Genomic DNA, 21,042 nt, shown 5'->3' with positions numbered 1-21,042 from the left:
GTTGTGAGTTTAAGCCCCATGTTGGGTGTGAAGCCTACAAAAAAATAAAATAAAATGATAAAATGTTTTCATTAACAAAACTTTTTTTTCTATAAATAATAAAGTCTCTGCTTAAATTTTTTTGCCATCCTGCACAGGTAAAGAAGATGCTCACAAGGGTGGGGATGCCATCAACAGGGCCAGCACAAACTACAATTATTCTACACTATATCATTCCTAGTCACTTAACTGGCCCTCATGATCTAAGCCTTATAAATCCATCCAGGGTATGATGGGAGCAAGGAGGTGTTCTACAGAAGAAGAGAGATTCTCTCAAGATGACTTAATTAAATCAAGAAGACCTAAATTCTTTGAATCTCCTCAACCCAACTAACAACCTAAATTCAGTAACATTCTCTGGCTAATCCTCTACCTACCTACTTCCTAGAAGTTGCTCCAGATTATTCAAGACTTATGCATATACTTGATCAAACATGTATAGATTCTGTCTCCCTGCCTTGTCTACTCTTTATTTCTCCTTTTCTTCCTGAAGCTAACAAAGAGAATCAAATTTTTAAAAAGAAATATTACATTCTAGTATAAAGTCAAAGGCACAAAAACTATATTCTTTTCCCCACACCTCTCAAACTGGAAAAACTATATTTTCTAGAAGATATATGGAGAAATGAGTTGTAAACAAGTTATAAGGCTGATAAATAAGTTAGGGATCATGACCAAACAAAGTAATAGAACAGGATGGCTAGATAGCAAATTATTTACATAAGATTTCCCAGCTACAAACTCTGCTAATAAATCCTGCATCCCATTAGTGTCGCTTCTCTCGAATACCAAAAAGACAAAGTGAGTCACAGTAAACATGGAAAAAAAAAATGGTCCTCCACACTTTGGAAGCCTTGGCCCCTAACATGGCCCTCCCGCACAGAGGATTTGCTTTCTGCTTAGGAAGTCTGCACATATTCAAGGAAACTAGTTAATCCACAACATCTCTACAGTGGGCAAACATGAGCAAACTGGAACTCCAGGTAGAATCCCCAAATGTTAAAGGTCCCCAAGGCAGAAGGCCAATTAAGAAAGATTTGAGCGATAAAAGAGAGAAAAAAGAAAAACATTTTTGTCATCTATCCAGGGGGACAGGAGGGGAAGTCTTCATAACCCCAGATATCATTTTTCTTCTTGAATTTTACACACTGAAAGACCAGGAAAGTGGGCAGAGTATGTGAAGGGTTCTCCCACACACCTTTTCCATCTGTCCCCTTTGCCCATCAGCTGCCCAAGCTCTCAAAGAGAGACCTCCCTGTGAAACAGAAAATACATATATTGGTCTCTGCCCCCAGTGCCTGCACAGAGCTCCTAAAACCCTTATAATTTCTTGTGATAAGAGCATTGGGAGAATTTTTTGTTCTAATACTTGGTCTTTGACCCTGGATCCTGACACAGGGCTCCTAATTCCCTTGGAATTGTCTGGGTGAGAGGAGCATCTTTTGTTGTAATAAGGTGACTCTTGGTGGGTTCCTGGAGGAGGGCTGCTCACCAGAAAGACCAAGCCAGGATTAGAAGCTTGGAATTTTCCACCCCACCCCCCATTCTCCAGAGAGGGGAGACAGGCTGGAAATCAACTGAATGATCATGCCTATGTAAGGAAGCCTCTATAAAAATCCCAAAAGTGGAGGGTGGGGGGGATGGGTTAGCCCGGTGATGGGTATTAAGGAGGGCATGTACTGCATGGAGCACTAGGTGTTATACGCAAACAATGAATCATGGAACACTACATCAAAAACTAATGATGTAATGTATGGTGACTAACATATTAAAATTTTTTTAAAAATTCCCAAAAGTACCAGTTTCACAGAACTTCTAGGTTGGTGAACTCATGGCAGTGCTGGGAGAGGGGTGCTCCTGGAAAAGGCATAGAAGCCCCACACCTCTTCCCACAGGCCTTGCCTATGCACTTCTTCCATCTGGATGTTCACGTGTACCTTTTATCATATCTTTCTATAATAAACTCATTTCCCCCCAACCCTCCCATGAAGAATGGCTAAAAACCCTGGATGTAATTATAAAACAAATTTAAAAGACTCTGAAAGATGGAAAGAAGAAAGCAGCCTGGCTAGGAAACTCAGGATTTGAGGAATGACATGAACAAAATAAAATAACTCACAGATGGGTTTCACAGTGGAGGCAGAGGATACAGGAAAGAATCATTGAACATAAAGATAGGTCAATAGAAATTACACAGTCTGAATAACAAAGAGGCTGAGAAAATAAACAGAGCCTCAGGGATCTGAGGTACAATTATAAAAAATATAACGTTCATGTCACTGGAATCCTAGAAGGAAAGGGGAAAAAATGTGGGGCTGAAAAAAAATTCAAAGAAATAATGGCTACAAATTTCACAAATTTGGCAAAAGGCATAAACCTACGGAGTTGAATGAACCCAATCAAATTAAATATACCAATTAAAAGAAAATGGGAGAATGAATTTTTAGGAACTGATCCAAATCTATGCTGCCTGCAAAAAATTCACTTCAAATATAACACAAATATAAGGATAGAAAAGGATACACCATACAAAAGAAAGCAGCAGTCACTAAATTAATATCAGATCAAGTGGACTTCGGTGAAAGAAAATCACGAAGATCATTAAATTATGATAAAAGGGTCAATCCAACAAGAAAATGTAGCAACCCTTGGTGTATGTACCAAAAAACAGAGCTGAAATATCCATGAAGAGGGGCGCCTGGGTGGCTCAGTCGTTAAGCGTCTGCCTTTGGTTCAGGTCATGATCCCAGGGTCCTGGGATCGAGCCCCGCATCGGGCTCCCTGCTCCACGGGAAGCCTGCTTCTCCCTCCCCTACTCCCCCTGCTTATGTTCCCACTCTCACTGTGTCTCTCTCTGTCAAATAAATAAATAAAATCTTTTTTAAAAAAATGAAATATCCATGAAGAACTGACAGAAAAGGAGAAACAGACAAATCTACAATTACAGTTAAGACTTCAACACCCCTCTCTCTCAACAGTTGATAAAACTGCTAGACAGAAAATCGAGGATACAGGAAAACTTACCACCAACCAACAAGATCTAATCAACATTTATAGGACATTCCATCCAACAGCATCAGAACACACATTCTTTTTAAGTACCCATGGAACATTCACTAAGATAGACTTCATCCTGAGCCATAAAACAAATCAACAAATTTAAAAGAATTTCATCATACAGAGTGTATTCTCTGACCACAATGGCATCAAACTAGAAATCAGTACCAGAAAGATAACAGGAAAATCTCCAAACACTTAGAAATTAAGCAACATACTTCTAAATAACCCATGAGTCAGAGGGGAAGTCTTGAGGGAAATAAAAAAATAGAACTGAATAAAAATGAAAGTACGATTTATCAAAATATGTAGGATGCAACTAATGCAGTGCTGGAAAAATATTTATAACACTACATATGTATATTAGAAAGAGTCAAAGTCTCAAAACTCTAAGCTACCACCTCAAGAAACTAGAAAATGAGCAAAATAAACTCAGAACAAGTACGAAGAAGGAAATATAGATAAGAAATCAATGAAACAGAAAACAGAATAGAGAAAAATCAGTGGAACGAAAAGCTGGTTCTTTGTAAAAATCACGTTCACAAATCTCTAGCAAATGGACAAAGAATAAAAGAGAAGGGTGCCTGGGTGGCTCAGTCGGTTAAGCATCTGCCTTCGACTCAGGTCATGGTCCCAGGATCCTGGGATCGAGTCCCACATCAGGCTCCCTGCTCAGCGGGAAGCCTGCTTTTCCCTCCGCCTGCCACTTCCTCCTGCTTGTGCTCTGTCTCTGTCAAATAAATAAAATCTTAAAAAAAAAAAAAAAAGAATAAAAGAGAAGACAACCCAAATTAAGGATAACAGGAATGAAACAGGATATCATCAAGCTCCACAGATACTGAGGCTAATAAGGGATACTATGAACAACTCTATCTATATAAATTTGACAACTTAGATAAAATGGACTAATTCCTTGGAAAGCACAAACTACCAGAACTCACCCAATACAAAATACATCATTTTAACCACCAAAAAATTAAATTCATAGCTTAAAAAGCCCTTAAAGGAAATCTCCAGTCCCAAGTAGTTCACTGAAGAATTTTATTAGACACCTGAAGATGTTCTAAGAGGGAAACACTCATTTTATAAGTCTAGCAATGAACACATGAAATCTGAAGTTAAAAGTACAAGACTACATATAACCGCTCAAAATCAGACAGTACCAAAAAAAGAGAGGGGGGGAGGGAGAGAGAAAGAGAGAACTAGAGTCCAATATCCCTCATGAACATAATCACCAAAATTCTCCACAGAATATTAACAAATGGACTCCAGCAATATGAAAAATACATTATACACCACAACCAAGTGAGTTTATCCCAGGGATATAAGGCTGGTTTAATATTGAAAAGTTAATCAAAGTAACCCACCGTATTAACATATTCTTTTTTTTTTTTTTAAGATTTTATTTATTTGTCAGAGAAGGAGCGTGAGAGCACAAGCAGGGGGAGCAGCCGGCAGAGGGGGAAGCAGGCTCCCCGCCAAGCAAGGAGCCTGATGAGACCTGAGCTAAAGGCAGACGCTTAACCAACTGAGACACCCAGGCATCCCATATTAACTTTTTTTTATTAAGAAAAATCCCATGATCATATCAATTGATGCGGAAAAATTATCTGACAAAACTCAATACTCATTCATAAAAACTCTCAAAAAACTATGAATAGAGAGGAACATCCTCAACTTGATAAAGAACATCTACAAAAAATATACAGAAACATCAAACTTAATGGTGAAGTCTGAATGGTTAAGAATAAGAAAAAGACAAGGATGTATACTCTCATCACTCTTATTCAACATAATACTGGGAATCCTAGCCAGTACAATAAGAAAATGCAAGTTATACAGATTGAAAATGAAGAAATAAAACTGTCCTGATTTGCAGATGACATGGTTGTCTATGTAGAAAATCTCAACAAACCTATCAAAAAAGGGAGAAAAAATACTTCCTGTAATAAATGAGTTTAGAAAAGTCATAAGATACAAGATCAAAATATAAAAGTCAATTATACTTCTATATACTAGCAGTTAACATGTGGAAATTGAAATTAAAACTGTAAGACCATTTATAATTGCTCAAAAAATAAAATACTTAGGAGTGCCTAGCTGGCTCAGTCAGTACAGCATGCAAGTTTTGATCTTGGAGTCGTGAGTTCAAGCCCCACACGTGGCATAGAGTTTGCTTAAAATAAATAAATTTAAGTGTTAAGAAAAATAAAATAGAATACATAGGTATAAATCTAACAAAACATGTATGAAATCTGTACGCTAAAAACTACAAGACACTAATGAAAGAAATAAAGAGGTAAACAGAAAGATCTGCTGCCTTCATGGGCTGGAAGATTCAACATAGTAAAAACACCAATTTCCCCCAAATTGATCTAACATTTTAATAGAATGCCTATCAAAATCCCAGCAAAATGTTTTGTAGATACAGAAAAGCTTGTTCTAAAATGTATATGGAAAAGCAAAGGAACTAAAGGAGCTAAAACAATTTTTTAAAAATATTTTATTTATTTATTTGACAGAGACACAGCGAGAGCGGGAACACAAGCAGGGGGAGTGGGAGAGGGAGAAGCAGGCTTCCCGCTGAGCAGGGAGCCCCGACGTGGAGCTCGATCCCAGGACCCTGGGGTCATGACCTGAGCCGAAGGCAGACGCTAAACGACTGAGCCACCCAGGCGCCCCGAGCTAAAACAATTTTGAAAAAGAATAAAACTAATAAGATTATATAACCTGATGTTAAGACTTACCAGTAATCAAGAGAATGTGGCATTCGTGGAGAGACAGCTACACAGATCAATGGAACAGAAATGAGAACCCAGAAATAGAGCCATACTAGTCTGGCCAATTGATTTTTGACAAAGGTACAAAAACAATTCAATGGAAGAAGAATAGTCTTTTCAATAAATGGTGCTATAGCAACTGGACATCCATAGCAAAAAAAATAATAAATAAACCTCTACGTAAGTAATACAAAAATTAACTCGGGTGCCTGGCTAGCTCAGTTGGTAGAGTATGTGACTCTTAATCTTGGGGTTGTGAGTTTGAGCCCCAAATTAGGTATAGAGATTACTTAAAAATAAAATCTTTAAAAAATTTAACTCAAAATGGATCATGGATTTAGGTGTAAAATGCAAAACTATGAAACTTTTGGGGAAAAAATGGAAAATCTTTGGGCCATACAACCAGGCCAAGAATTCTTAGAAATGATACCAAAAGCATAATCCATAAGAGGAAAAAAAAAAAAATCAATAAACTGAATTTCTGTGAAAGACCCTAAGAGGATGAAAAGCAAGCTACTGACAGAAAAAAAATATTTGCAAATCACCTATCTGACAACAGACTAGTATCTAGACTATATAAAGAACTCTCTAAACTCAACACTAAAAACAAAACAATCCAGGGAGAAAACTGGCAAAAGACATGAACAGTACTTCAGCAAAGAGAATATACGGATGACAAAGAAGTGCATGAAAAGATATTCAACATCACTGTCAGGGAAATGCACATTAAACCAGGAGATATCACTGCACATCTATGAGAAAAGCTAAAATTTGAGTGTTGATAATACCAGATGCGGGCAAGTATGCAGACAAACTAAGCATCTCATGCATTGCTAATAGGAATGTAAAATGGTAGAGCCATTCTGAAAAAAACAGCTTGGACAGCTCATTGTAAAATTAAACATACACTTATACCATCCAACAATCAAGCTCCTGGGTATTTATCCCTGAGAAATGAAAACTTGTGTCCAAACAAAACCTGTAATCAAATATTCGTATCAGATGTATTCATAATAGCCAAAAACTAGGAACAACCAAAATGCCCTTCAACAATGGAATGGTTAAACAAGCTGCGGTCCATCTGTGTCGCGGACCCTGCAATGAAAAGGAATGAACTACTGATACACACAACTCGATGGATCTCAAGGGCATTATGCTGGGTGGGGAAGAAAAACAAAACAAAAAAAAGCCAGTCTCAAAAGATTACATACTATATGATTCCATTTGTACAACATTCTTCAAATGACAAAATTATGAGATGGAACACAACAGTGGCTTCCATGCGTTAGGGATGGGGAGAGCAGGATAGGTGTGTCTAGAAAGAAGCAGCAAGAGGGAGTTCTTTGTGGTTCTGTATCTTGCTTGTGTTGGTGGTTAGGGGATAGCAAAGGAAAGGAATGGGACTGTACTCCAAGTCCCAATATACAAAAGGGATAAAACTGGAATTTCTGTGGTTGAACCAGGACGGGGTATAGAGACAGCCAGCCTTCTGCTTCGCCCCCTAATGGTGGCTCCAGAAGCAGCTGTGAATACAAAGGTCTTTGAAGACTCTCAGAGTGGATGACTCAGACTTCTCATTTGCATACCCATAGTACCCTGCATAGAGTACAATCTTTTCAAATTTTAAAAGAATATTTCTTCCAACTGGACATTTCTAACTATGAAAAGTTTACTTACAGAATTTCTTGTGCAAACTAAGTAGGGAGTAGCACTCATGGATAAAGAGCCACCCTCACTGAACTAGGAGTTGCAGTTACTGGAGTAGTGAGATTGGGGAAACTACTCTCATACTCCGGTTTCTCTTCAAAACGCATAAATCTTTCGCCTTTTACTAAAGATTTCCGTGGAGAGAAACAATTCTGAGTCTTTGAACAATTTTTTGAGGCCTTGCTTTTGGGCAAGGCTACATTATTTGTTACAAAAAAAGATTTAACTTTGAGAATGAAGACACATTTTAATATGGTATTTATTCTCTTATTACTGTAAGCTTTTCTAATCAGTGACAAACCCCAGTCACTGATGAAGCTATTGAGTCTGCATGATTCCAGTTAGAAACCATATCTTTGGTAATGTCTGAAACTAGATCTTAAGGGCCTGCATACCCCCACAGGATTAGAGAATTTCTGGTTGCCTGAATCCCTGTCTACGTAAGGTCCTATCTCTGGAAGGAAACTTCTTTGCAAGGCAGTGGCACAAGTTTCCAAAGGATTTTGTTGGGCTCACAGGTCTGGTTTCTACCGCCTGCCTAATAAGTGACTGTGTGCATGACAGACTTGGTCTGAGATTTGCTTTCATGAAACCTGGGAGCAAAATTATGATGAACTAACTAGCCCTCACCCACCTGGAACAGCATCTTCACATCTCCCACAGGCCCCATGAGCTCACTCCTACCCTGAAGCTGCTTCTAACTTCTTTTTAACAGAGACTTATCACCTGTCATGTTATGATTAACCTTTTAAGGAATGCTGACAGACACTACTTTTAGGGGATGTACTGAGAGAAAGAAGGGTTTCCCCTCCTCCCCGCATCTTTCCCCAAATTTCAGCTCCAAGACACAGTTCAAACTGCCTGGGCTGATCTCTGCTGCTTCTTTCCGAATCCTGTTAGAATAGTTATATAAAGTATGTTGTATAAATTAAGGAAAGTTAGCATTTGAACGTGCTAATGGGAAATGCAGTCCCAGACGGCTGCAATTCAAATAATTCCAATATTGGTATCTAAAGCTGCACCTGAGAGTTTATTAGCATAAGCAATGTTAGAAATAAATAATTTACAAATGAAGAAAGTGGTGTTCAATATATGTGGGGGGTTGGCGATTTTCTCAGGCTCTAATACTCTTGTAAGGATGAGGCATGTGTCCCTTGGGCCGGCACCCAGAGCTTCAGGGATAATCACCCTAAGTCTAGCCCTCCTTTGGTTCTGTGTCCCTTTACTTCCTAAGACTATCCCTGATTAGGCTAGCAGAGCGTCTGCTCTCAACCACAGGGTAGGACTGCCTCAGCCTCAGATAAATCTTCCTGCAAAGTGCTGGTTGGAGTACCTAAAGACAGAGAACAGAGGCTTCTCGAGCTTTCAGGAACAGGTTTGATGGCAAGTTTTGTACCTGCCTACTGATAAGTATTGCACACAAGGCACAATTCAGCTCTAGACTCTTTCCTTATAACATACCACTTGGCAGCACAGTTGTGGGACAGGAAGACATTTAATTCCCTCCAACTGCTGGAATCCACCAAGAATAAAACCAAAGAATTTGATTTTTGTTGAACCACCAAACAGGCGTGGGTCAGTTCAAAACATGACCCTTCTGTTCAAAGCTCAGCTCAAATCCATCTCGTCCAGGGAGCCTTCCCTGGTCATTCCAAGGCTAGAGAGTCTCCCAGCAATTTTTGGCTATGCTAACAGGAGACATTCATGCACATGGAAACTCTTGGACAAGAGACAGTCACACACATGGAAACACTTTGTTAAATGTAATGCCAGGACCGATTTTCAGGCAGGACACACAAACAGGGCCAACTGTCCTGGTTGTATATAACTGGTATTCTCTTTGGCTTGACTGATGCCTCTCCCCTTTGTTAAATACATGGTGCATCATCTCTGTTGAAGCTGTAGGTCAGCCTGGCATTCTCAGGGGAAAGAAACCACACCTGTTACTTCCCTGAACCCCTGCAGCCTGGGCCACAAAGCAGTGGGTAAGCAAACAGTCACGTGTAAACTCCCTGGTTTGTGGCTGAGAAACGTCTCACTCAAAACCTATATCCCCACCACGAGACCTGACTCAGCTTTCATGGGGAACACCCACCCTTCTCTCTACACATCAAGAAGAAAACCCAGCAGGGATGAGACTAGGTAAGAGTGTACTGACAGGTAAAGAGCAGGAGTTCTTTATGTTAACCAGAGGGAATCAGGCCCAACGTGTGCTCAGAAACCTTCCTCCCATCACCAGTCTGCGGGTTTCTTGGCCCTACCACGTGGAGATTCTTCAGCCCACATCCTCTTCGCCTGAGGGGCTGGCAGAGAGCACAGGAATCTGCCTCTGCTGGGCAGCCCCTCTGTGAAGGGGCAAAGCTGCATAAAATCCAATTTTCTGTTAATAAGGACAGGCTGAAAGTTCTCATGCACAGCCAAACTGCTTATTAATCTGCTCCCATCAGATGGAGGGAGGCAGAGATATAATAAGAACACTGGAATCATCTCTGAGGGGCTACAGCTTAATGAAAAGGAGGTAAAACCTAAACTCTCTACACCTGCCAGAATTTAGACACATGCAACAAAGCCAGTGTTGCTGAGGGACCAATGTTCCTTTACAATAAGCCCCCAATGAGATAGGCCTGTTCACCTTAACCCAACAAACACTACCGGACGCCTACTAAATGTCAGGCAGGGGGAGGAAGAGATGAAAGATCCTCTGACATCTCAAACAGATAACTGTTAGATAACAGAGATTCAGGAAAGAGTCCTGGGAATGGAACTCATAGGAGAGAGAGAAATCGATGCCAACCGGAGGTTAGAGCAAGGAGAGAGGAGTCAGGGAAGGTTCCCTGGGGGCTGTTCCCCGAGCACAGGGGCATGCACACCAGTCTGCAGGAACTGTCATGGGTAGGAAACATCAAGGCATCTTCAGGGGATGGCAGACAATCCTGTTACTTTGCAGCAAAGGGTGACCACAAGGATCTGCGGGGCCGACAAAAGGGAGGGTCAGCGGACAAATGGGGCTGAATGTCAGCTATGGAGTCCGCACTTTATACTATAAGAAATGGGGAGCATGAATGGCTTCTGAGTAACATTATGAGACATTAACCCCAGGGATGCACAAACCTTGTGGGGGGGGGGGGCGGGGGAAAGGAGGTAAGATAAGGGGAGGTGCAGGGTGGGCCAGGCAGGAACATCACAAGGGTCCTGAGAGAGGCCCCCAGAAGAAAGGACAGTGGCCTGAACCCGTTCACAGTAACTGTCCGCTGCCTTCTGAATAAAGTCCACACTCCACATATGGTGCCCAAAGCCTTGGTGGTCGGCTTCTATCTATCTTGTACCATCCTCCCCCCAACACCCAGCCTCCCAGCCAAGCTATTCTCGCTCTCTCTCATCCAGGTCTGAATACATGCTCTGCCCTTCACCCACCTTTCCCCCCAGACCGCAGCTGGAATTACCGTGGATCCAAATCATATGCACCCCCAGCTTCTGCACAGCCCCCAGAGGGTTGCATCACCTGCCTCACGGCCCAATCATCATCTTCCCCCAAATCCAGAACCCAGTGAGGAGAGAGACTGAGCCCAGAATGTCCTGGCCTCCCAGCACCCAGTCCACCCCCTGGAAGCCTCTCACACAGTGGGTGCTCAAGGAGTATTTGTTCAGGGAATCAAACAGAGCTTGTTGTTTTTTTAAAGTATTGAAATACAGGGGCGCCTGAGTGGCTCAGTCATTAAGCGTCTGCCTTCAGCTCAGGTCATGATCCCAGGGTCCTGGGATGGAGCCCTGCACTGGGCTCCCTGCTCAGCGGGAAGCCTGCTTCTCCCTCTCCCACTCCCACTCCCCCCTGCTTGTGTTCCCTCTCTCGCTGGGTCTCTGTCAAATAAATAAAATCTTTAAAAAATATAAAACAAAATAAAGTATTGAAATACAGAGGAATTAAAAAAAAATGAGCTGAATCTTAAAATCTGTAGAGGCGAAACTTGAGTGCTAAATACTGGGTCTCGGGGTGCCTGGGTGGCTCAGTCATTGGGTGCCTGCCTTCAGCTCAGGTCATGATCCCAGGGTCCTAGGATCGAGCCCCACATCGGGCTCCCTGCTCCGCAGGAAGCCTGCTTCTCCCTCTCCCACTCCCCCTGCTTGTGTTCCCTCTCTCGCTATGTCTCTCTCTGTCAAATAAATAAAATCTTTAAATAAATAAATAAATAAATACTGGGTCTGTACTTTAGAAAAGTACCTCTTTTCACATTCAAAGACTTAGGTGATCAAGCTTCCCTCCTCTGATCTTGTCTTTTCTTCCTCACCCTTGTGACAGGCACTGAAAATTCCCCTCTGATTCTACTTCTGGAAGAACTTATTATCTGCGAGGATGCCCCCATTTCAGAATCTGCCGCAGGAAGGAGCGTCCTCAGAAAAGGAGGAGGAATGGATTACGTGCAAAATTTTTTGTAAGACATTAGGCTTTTGAGAGCTCCTTTCAGTAGCAATCCCCGTCTAGATTTAAATGTTTCTCTGTAGAACATTACCTGCTTGCCAGAGAAGGGGAATCAACAAATCTTAACTCTGAAACAAGGATGTTTTCCGTGCAAGGAAAAACATCACCACCACCACAAAAACACATTTTGGGCATCCATTCTGCACCAGGCACACACAGGCTGGGTGCTCTCCATCCAGCATCTCTTTCCCCACAACCTCCCCTTTCCATGCTCCAGATAACAAAACTGAGGCTCGGAGGAGCTAAAGGATTTTCCAAAATGCAGTAAACTGCATTGTGAACTCAAGTCCATCCAACTCCAAACCTGTGCTCCTTCCGTTATGCCAACTACCTTGAATCAGAAATAATAAAAGGGGAAAAAATTCATGACAGTACAACCCAACATAGAGCTTCATTTGTTATCAGTTTGATTCAGACCCTGTCCCGATTTACTACAGTCAAGCAAGGCACATGGCACTAAAAAGTTTCCTTTATCGACTGGGACCACTAGCCAGAAAACTAGCACGAAAAAAAAAGACAAGGGGACCACCAAACACCAAGACAGAGAATGGCCCAAAATGGAAAGGGACCAGGCAGGCCCCAGCCCTGGCCACCCACAGGCTCCCAGCACACACCTGCGCCAGGAAGCCGCTGGTTCCTGCAGGAAGGGGCCCTTCCAGGCCAGGAAGAGCAGACATTGCAAAGGAGGATGCAAATGCCTCCGCGTGTGGCACGTGAGCAGGCGACTGCACCTACACGAGCTCCCCACCCCCACATCCGGCATCTCGGCCAGTGCCATCGGCATCATGCCAAAGACATTACCAGGCCCAAAGGCATTCCCGATTTCAGCCCCAGACCCCCTTCACTATCCTCAGTGAAGCTTCACCTCGATCAGCATCTCCCTAATACCTCCTTCCCTTTTCCAATCACAGCGAGCCCCTCTGGAACCTCTCCTCTACTGATGACCCTGCCCAATCCCACCACTCTGTGTAGCTCAGCTGTACAGAAGCAGTTTGTGATGGGCTGTGCCACGGTGGTCTCTCCCTGCTCTGACTATAAACACCGTCCCACTCCGCATTTACCTACACATCTCTCTACAGGCAGTTAGTACTGATGCATTTTACTCCAATGTTACAACTCGGCACAGTGGTATTCACTCTTTCCTGCAGTTACATTCAATAAAATACTCACCTCTTCTATTCTAGGCACTAAAGATACCAGATTGATTAAATCCCAGCCCTGTCCCTGTGGGACTCACAGTCTAGTGGAGGATGGATAATATAAAATACAACTGTATAAATATATTCATCATTATAGGGCACAAGACACAATCCAAAGCATTATATCACATCACCCTATATATTTTCATCATTATCATTTAGCTCGATCTGTGGCTGTTAGGTTTGTTCATTTACTTACCTTCAGTCTGTCCCCATTAAGAGACAATGGGACAGGAACCTTATCTGTCTAGTAACTATTTTGTCCCCAACACTCAGTACAGACTTGGGCCCAGAAACAGACTCATTAAAAGTATTGTGTGTGGAAGGGGATAAAGAGAGAGGCAGGGAAGTGTCAGGAACAATGAGCACTAAACCCAGCTCAGAGGTCCAGGCAATGCTTCTGTGACAGAGAGCTAACTGGGCTCAGATATGACAAGGGAATACGGACCAGACAGGGAAGGGGAGAGAAACAATCCAGAAGAGGAAACAGGCTGAGCAAAAGAAATGGCAAATCAGAAATGGCAGAGGCTGTTTGGGGAGAGCCCCTAAATACTGCGATAGACCAGTTGTTCTCAAAGACACCGGTCAGTGCCGGGAGACATTTTTGATCGTCCTGACCGGGCTCAGTAGGTGCCGCTGGGGTATACTAGGCAGAGCCAGGGAGACTGTGAAACGTCCTACAATGTACAGAACAGCTCCCCCACAACAGAGAATTATCTGGTCTAAAATGTCAGCAGTGCTGAGTTTAGCAACTGTAACATTTAAGGCACGGACTGGTCAGAGAACATTAAAGCTCTTCTCTAAAGTTCACAATTCCTACTCTCACCAAATATCTTCTTTTGATTAGAATTTAGAGCAGGGTAGCATTTGCTTACCACCTCCCATAACCTCAAAGAAAGGAAATATACATCAAGGAGTGTCCAGAACCTATCAGGCCTCTGTATTAGCTGAAATGAGACTTTCAGCAGATATCTGTGAACTCCCTAACACTACATCTGGCCCTGGGTCTTAGGATCTTCACCAAGGACACAGTATCAATTGCCCTCATCTACTGACTATGCACCAGGACTCCTCACTTTCCCTCTAAATTCTAAGACTCTGAACTACCCACCCCAGTTGCAAGGGATGAGATATAGAAAGATGAGGACAAGAGGTACTCAATAGCACCAGATCAATGGATGGATGGTCTGACAAACAGAGGCATGGACAGAGATTTTTCAGAATGGAAAAGGACTGAGTCCTTGGAGCTCCAAGGGCATGTATCTGTGCTTTATGCAGTTTTTCATGAAGGCAGGGTTGTCCTGAATGTTGACACCCCCTGACCCATGCCCTGTTATGGGGGGTGGGGGGAGGGTCTATCATGGAGAATGCTTAGCAAAGGTCATCTCCCCAGGACTCTACAGCCTTGGCAGGGAGTCAAGCAGCTAGACTTGAAGGAGTGGTGACAGGAGCTGGGAAGTGAGCAAAGACAAAGCCCCTTTGTCTGGAAGTGGCACACACAGCAGGACGGAGCCTGCCCCTTGACAATGAAATCTGCCGCAGCTCGAGAACTTGCTGGGGCCTGACCCTCTGTTCAGCTGCTCATCCTGCCTTGCAATGGCCTCTCTTCTCAAGAGCTAGAAGTCTCTTAGTCCAAAATGGGTTTGTTTATTTTTGCCCCTAGCAAACAATTCAGTATTGTCTGAAATGCCTGAATTGTAATTATAAGAGGGGGAAAGAGAGAGAGATGTCACCATTTTTTTCTGTTGTAAGAGATCCAATAGTGAAATATTTCTAAAGAGTAGATCTTAGACACTCACTAGGGCTATCTCCTGCTACATCTCAAATTCCACCACGACAGAAGTTTCCCAGATTTCCTCATCTCTGAAGTGGGCACAATACCATCCACCTTACGGTCTTACTCATATCCTAAAAGGGCTTGTTTAAGTCAGAAACAGTTACAAATGGATGCAATGAACGAAAACTTGATTTGTGTCCAGCTTTTCAGGGAAACTTCTGGTGGGTAGAACAACAAAAGCCGGGAATGGCACCCCATGCAGGGCAGGACACTCTTCCCAGTCCCACAAGAACATGGGCCTTCCATCTAATACAGTGGCTCCATACAGAGCCAAAGCTGGAAAGAAGGGACAGATTACCCTAGAAAATCAAAATGGAAATTGAAGTAAACTTGCTGCAATTCTAAGCAAGACCTGCAACTCTCACAGTAGAAAAAAGCAGCAATAGGCAGTGCCCAGCTTGGAAATGAATGGTCTTCCAAAAGCTCATTTGTAAGTTGGGTGTTTGGAACTTGGAATGCAAGCATTATTTTATGTCCCAAGCCAGCCCACAAACACTGATTGAACTTAAAATATATCTGGCACACTAAATACCTAGAGTGAAAACAGTAGAAAGCAATGTTTTTATATCATTTTAAAAAATCTATCAAAATAAATAAATAAATAAAAATCTATCCAAATGCTTAGAAAAACAAATACACAGCTCATCAGTAGCCAAATACAATAGTAAGACAAAATACTGAAACCAGGTTTGAAAACTGAGAAGGTTTATCATTTATCCACTAAGTACCTTCTTTAATCCTCCAAATAAAGTGCCAATCTCCAGGGCAAACTGTCGATCCAGCTCCTCTTCATGTTCTGACAAGAAAAACAGTGTTTCATTAGTCAGTTTTATTTAAAACTGGGTTGGTTTAATAGGAGAACCACTAAGAGAAACTGGAATATGTTCTGGAAAAGCTGCCTGTGGACTGAGCTACAGACATGGGGACACGTCAGACTCCTTGACCTTCCACTCCAGTTTCCTGTGACTTAAGTTCCTGGAAATACAGAGTGGGGCTGATGGAAATGTCCCCTTCAATTTGTAGTAAGGGTCACAAACGGGGAGGGATCAAGAGAAAAAGCTTTCAGCAACAGGAACCAAGGGGGGAATTAGTGCAAATGCCTCACCTGGTTAGGTGGTGAAGAATTATTTTAAACAGATCACACCACAAAATGATGGTGATCACAGCCCCATGATATGGACATAATGCTAACAAGATTATAAAATGAAATCATATAATAGTAATAAGTATACAACTGGTTTAAAACAAAAAGCATAACAAAATATTCAAATACTTCTTAAGGGTGTACAATAACCAGGCACACACTGTGATATACCAGGAATGAAACAAAACAAGATTGGCGCAGCCTTTGCCTGGGGCTCGTGGTACCCCAAAAGGCTCAGAGTATACAAACAAGGGAAAACCAGTGCTCATCAGACCAACAAACCTACAAAACCACAGAAGAACTGAAAAGGAACTACCCAGAAAGACTGCAGGAAAACCAGGAGAGTGTGTAGTCATTAAGACATAATCCTGAAAGGACGCTGGTTTCACAGTAGGATCCAGGGGCAGAGTCACACACACACACACTAGAGGAGCCCCAACCTCCAACCATGGGCAACACTGCCCCTGGGAACAACAGCAAAGGGCGGGGTGGGAGCACTGGCCTAGGGTGCCACATGGCCCAGCTCCGGGACACATTCCCACGGCATCCCACGCAGTGCAGGGGGCGCTGTGGAGGTGGGTGACTGCAGCAGGGCTCTGGTTCTTTCTGTTACAGCTGCACACACATCACGTTGCGTGTGCGTGAATGTGCACAGACTCAAGTCCTAGGGAAGAGCCCACAAACAAAGGGCAAACTACTGCAATCCAACAAAGAAGTTAACAGGAACCTCCTAAAATTCATTAACACAAAGAAGGTGGGAAAACCTCTCTTCCTCTTGCCTCTTCTGTTTTGGCTTCACTTACATACAAATAGCAACCTCCACAAACATCAGAATTACGCAGAACTGAAACAAAGCAGAAACTTTTTGTTTTTTTGCTTCTTTTTTTAAAAGAGTACAGAGGCAGTGAAATTTACATGCGAAAGCACCAGACTTCCTGAAACTAGAATGCAGCCCCCTCTAGTGGGAAAAAGGAATCTGCGCAGGTAAAAGAAAAATGAAATCCTGTCTGGTGATGCCCAACGGAAATACTGAGACACAATTTTGAAAAGTAAAAAAAGATGAAATTTTAGTATATCTTATTTATTTCAACATGGAATCAGTATTAAACAATTACGAATGAGTCATTTTACATCCCTTTTTCTTTTTTTTTAAGATTTTATTTATTTGACAGAGAGAGAGAGAGCACAAGCAGAGGGAGTGGCAGGCAGAGGGAGAGGGAGAAGCAGGATCCCCGCAGAGCAGGGAGCTCGAGGTGGGGCTCCATCCCAGGACCCGGGGATCATGAACTGAGCCGAAGGCAGTCGCTTAACCAACTGAGCCACCCAGGCGCCCTACATCCCTTTTTCTTACTAATTCTTCAAAATCCAATACACATGTTATCCTTACAGCACATCTCAATTTGAAGTGGCCACATTTTAAGGGCTGGTATGGCTAATGGCTACAGTACTGGACAGCACAGCTCTAAACCAAAAATCCTCTCTCAGGTTTGGAGAATTTCTACAACTCCCCCTTGTCTGATTCCTTGACACAAATACTATACAACATACATTCGCAACCTCTTTGGAATCCACCGTCTTCAAGTGGTCTTAAGTTAGCTGAAAATGCGTGGCTACAGAATTTGGTTGATAGAGGAGAAAGGCCGGCTACAGAATTTGGTTGATAGAGGAGAAAGGCCGTTGAGAACCTGTAGTGGGAAATCTTTCCCTAAAGAGCTTCGGCCCTCAGAATTTCTCTGATGAGGCCCTTCAGCTAGAGATCCTATATTCTCACTCAGGGCAAGAGTTTTCATCGTACCTCACATACACTCAAGCAAAAGGACCCTGCAAACGGAGAGAAGCCTTCTCTGCCTGAGCAATTTTCTCCACACCACACAGGCCTGACTCTCAGGCAGAACCAGCTCTTTCTTCGAGGTGCCCTCGTTCTATTTCCCAAAATTCAGCGCTCCACAAAACTGCCTCAGAGCATAGAAATGAAGCAATTTCTGTTGATGAGCCCTCATTACTAAATCAGCTGTTGATTCTCCCCACCCCAACCACCACCCAACAAGAGGATACATCAAAGCCCCATTCTACCTACTGAGTGAGAGGATTTGCATTTTAATTGATGTCAATGAGCTGTGGTGGTAAACCATTTACTTAAAAGTGCTAACTAACCTACCCCTTTCACCCTCAACATTTTGATAGGAAATCATTTCTGGGGTGGGGTGGGGGGTAATTAGAGGGCAATAATCAGGAAGAGGAGGAGACACACACACACACCCTCGTCTGACACGAGCCACTGCCGAGGACCAGCACACCCAATCATGGCTTCACATGTCCTGCTGTTTCTATGCATTTGAAAGATTCCAATCAGCTCCTACTGATTCTTTATTTCTCTAGGAAGCCGCTGGGTACAGCAGACTGTGGCAGTAAATGAGTAGAGGGAGGGAGCAGAAAAGATGGGCTTCTCCAGATAAAAGAATTTAACGATAACCAACTCTCAAAAATTCATATAAAATGTCATATAGAAGGATGAGAAGGTGCTGGTTTTCCCATGACAACTCTTAAGAACTGGGCCCCCCCTCCTCCCCTCTCCCAAATCCCATTCAGGGAATGAAAAGTTGATGTAGAAATAGCCCAAGCAAAATCAAATCATATATGTAAATAGGATACAAAGCAACATACAATATAAATGGCCTTCAAATCTCCCAAATAAGGCTGCTCATCTGTTACTCACCTGAAAGAATTCTGGGGTCTATCAAGGCAAGCCACCAGGCACGCAATTTGCATGGGAATCCTTGGGGCTCCCAAGAGAGGTGGAAGTGCCCCAGACTGAGATGCAAACACTCCAGCAGAGAGGAAGCCGTAAGCTCTGGGCATGCTCTTTTGTGTTTGACAGAATGGCAGGGAGCACTGGCTGAAGGAGTAAGGAGCTGCGGGGTCTAACACAAAGGGTTGCCTTCACATGCCCTCCAGCTCAGGCCCTGTCCCAAGTCACTGTGACAAGTTTACTGCAGGTGTTAAGAAAGTCGACTCTGGCTGGGGGCGCCTGGGTGGCTCAGTCGTTAAGCGTCTGCCTTCGGCTCAGGTCATGATCCCGGGGTCCTGGAATTAAGCCCCACATCAGGCTCCCCGCTCAGCAGGAGGCCTGCTTCTCCCTCTACCCCACTCCCTCGTGCTCTCTCTCTCTGGTTCTCTCTCTCAAATAAGTAAAATCTTAAAAAAAAAAAAAAAAAAATCGACTCTCTGGAAGCCAACACTCCCCTCCCTTGAGGGCCAGTGTCCACATAGGAGGAGAAGGCCCGTGCAAGCTGAGAGGAAGGGGTAAGCCAGCAATCTTGGATTCCCAGTAGGAAAGCAGGAGCTCTAACGTTTCCTACGACCCTGGCCACAGGTGACAGAGGAAACAGGGTGAACCGTAACATGAAGCCTGACACACACTATCGATGCTGGCCATCAAGACACACTGCGCAGTGCCTGGCTCCCGCAGGGGCTACGCACTTGGGTCCTTTCACAAAAGACCGTTAACTGAAGGACCCCTGGTGGCCCCTCCCATGGTTCCAAGGGCAAGGCCACCTGTTCAAAGACAGGACCAGGGGTAGCCCCCATTACCCACCCCCAAGGCCGCCCACCCCACACTGGGCCCTACAGAGTTGCCAGCTGGCTTGCAACCAAATTCCTCTGGTCACAAAAGCAAGTGGGGAAAATTACCTCCTGATTACAAAGCCCGCCCCTCATGAGAGGTTAGTGTGTTATGAACACAAAGAAGAATCTGTAAACGTGCTGCTATCTCCTTTCCTTATAAACTGAGACTAGTGATGTGATAAGAACAGGTGAGTTTAGGAATAAACAGAAGGTAGAAGGTGAAAATGTTCAACTATAATTGTATTCCATTTTCAGAACATCTACTATATAAACAAAGAAATTGGACATGGCAATTCAAATCAATCATTTGTTCACACTTGCTTAAATGTCAGGGCTTCCTGGTGCTACAGAGTTTATTTAGAGAAACATTAACCTCTGCTCACTCAAGTTTTTAAAAATGAAAATAAAGTGTCTGTGAAATGGAAATGCAAATTCATGGAAAATACCACTCTGTTTATAAAAATGTCCCTAATATGCAACTTTTCAGGAAGAGAGCCACACCATAAAACTTGAAACTGGGCTCTGGAAAGCCAAAAGGATCTAGGATGGCCTACAGTTCAATAGAGAGTAATTGTCACAGAAAAAATAAAAATGGTAGAATTTATAAATAAACCCAAGAGATTGTTTTTTGAAAAAGAGAACAGATCCACTAAGTAGACAAAACCTTTGCTAAATTCCCTAAAACAGAAAAAATGAGACGTGTGTTTCAAAACATTATGTGATCTACAACTGGATGTTAATACATTTGAAAATTTCAATGAAAAGGGAAAATGTAGGGGTGCCTGGCTGGCTCAGATGGTGGAGCACGTAACTCTTGATGTCAGGGTTTTGAGTTTGAGCCCCACGTTGGGTGTAGAGATTATGTAAAAATAAAATCTAAAAAAAAAAAGAAAGAAAAATATAAATTACTCAAACTGACTTAAGAAAACCTAAATATAACCTGAAATAACTGAAAGATACTGAAGTTTTCAGTGAATCTATTTCCAAAGAGTCCATGCCTAGACAAACTTACAAGTGAATATCAAATTTTGATGCTGAGATCTCATACACTATTTAAATAGTTCCAAGCATGCACAATTAAAAACTTCCCCATTCATTTTATAAAGTTAACAGAATGCTGATATTAAAATCTGATGAAACAAAAAATAAAACACCAACTAATCTCACTTAGAAATTAA

At 42.7% G+C, this 21,042-nt stretch overlaps 1 protein-coding gene and 1 non-coding gene across 2 annotated transcripts in view; one reads left to right on the top strand and one right to left on the bottom strand.

The window, feature by feature from the left end:
* Positions 1-21,042, bottom strand: part of HHAT (hedgehog acyltransferase) — a 333,533-nt gene that overhangs the window by 276,485 nt on the left and 36,006 nt on the right. Inside the window, exon 3 of the mRNA XM_032393120.1 lies at positions 15,825-15,892. Within this exon, the coding sequence (XP_032249011.1) occupies positions 15,825-15,892 (68 nt within the window). The remainder of the gene's footprint in view (positions 1-15,824; positions 15,893-21,042) is intronic.
* On the top strand, positions 7,664-7,781 carry LOC116624962. The gene has a single exon (XR_004297979.1). It is a non-coding gene; the product is annotated as a U5 spliceosomal RNA (small nuclear RNA).

Source organism: Phoca vitulina, unplaced genomic scaffold, assembly GCF_004348235.1.
Source record: "Phoca vitulina isolate PV1807 unplaced genomic scaffold, GSC_HSeal_1.0 scaffold71, whole genome shotgun sequence".
Classification (NCBI taxonomy): domain Eukaryota; kingdom Metazoa; phylum Chordata; class Mammalia; order Carnivora; family Phocidae; genus Phoca; species Phoca vitulina.
The sequence above is the reverse complement of the archived record's forward strand: the minus strand, read 5'-3'. Positions and strand labels throughout refer to the sequence as shown.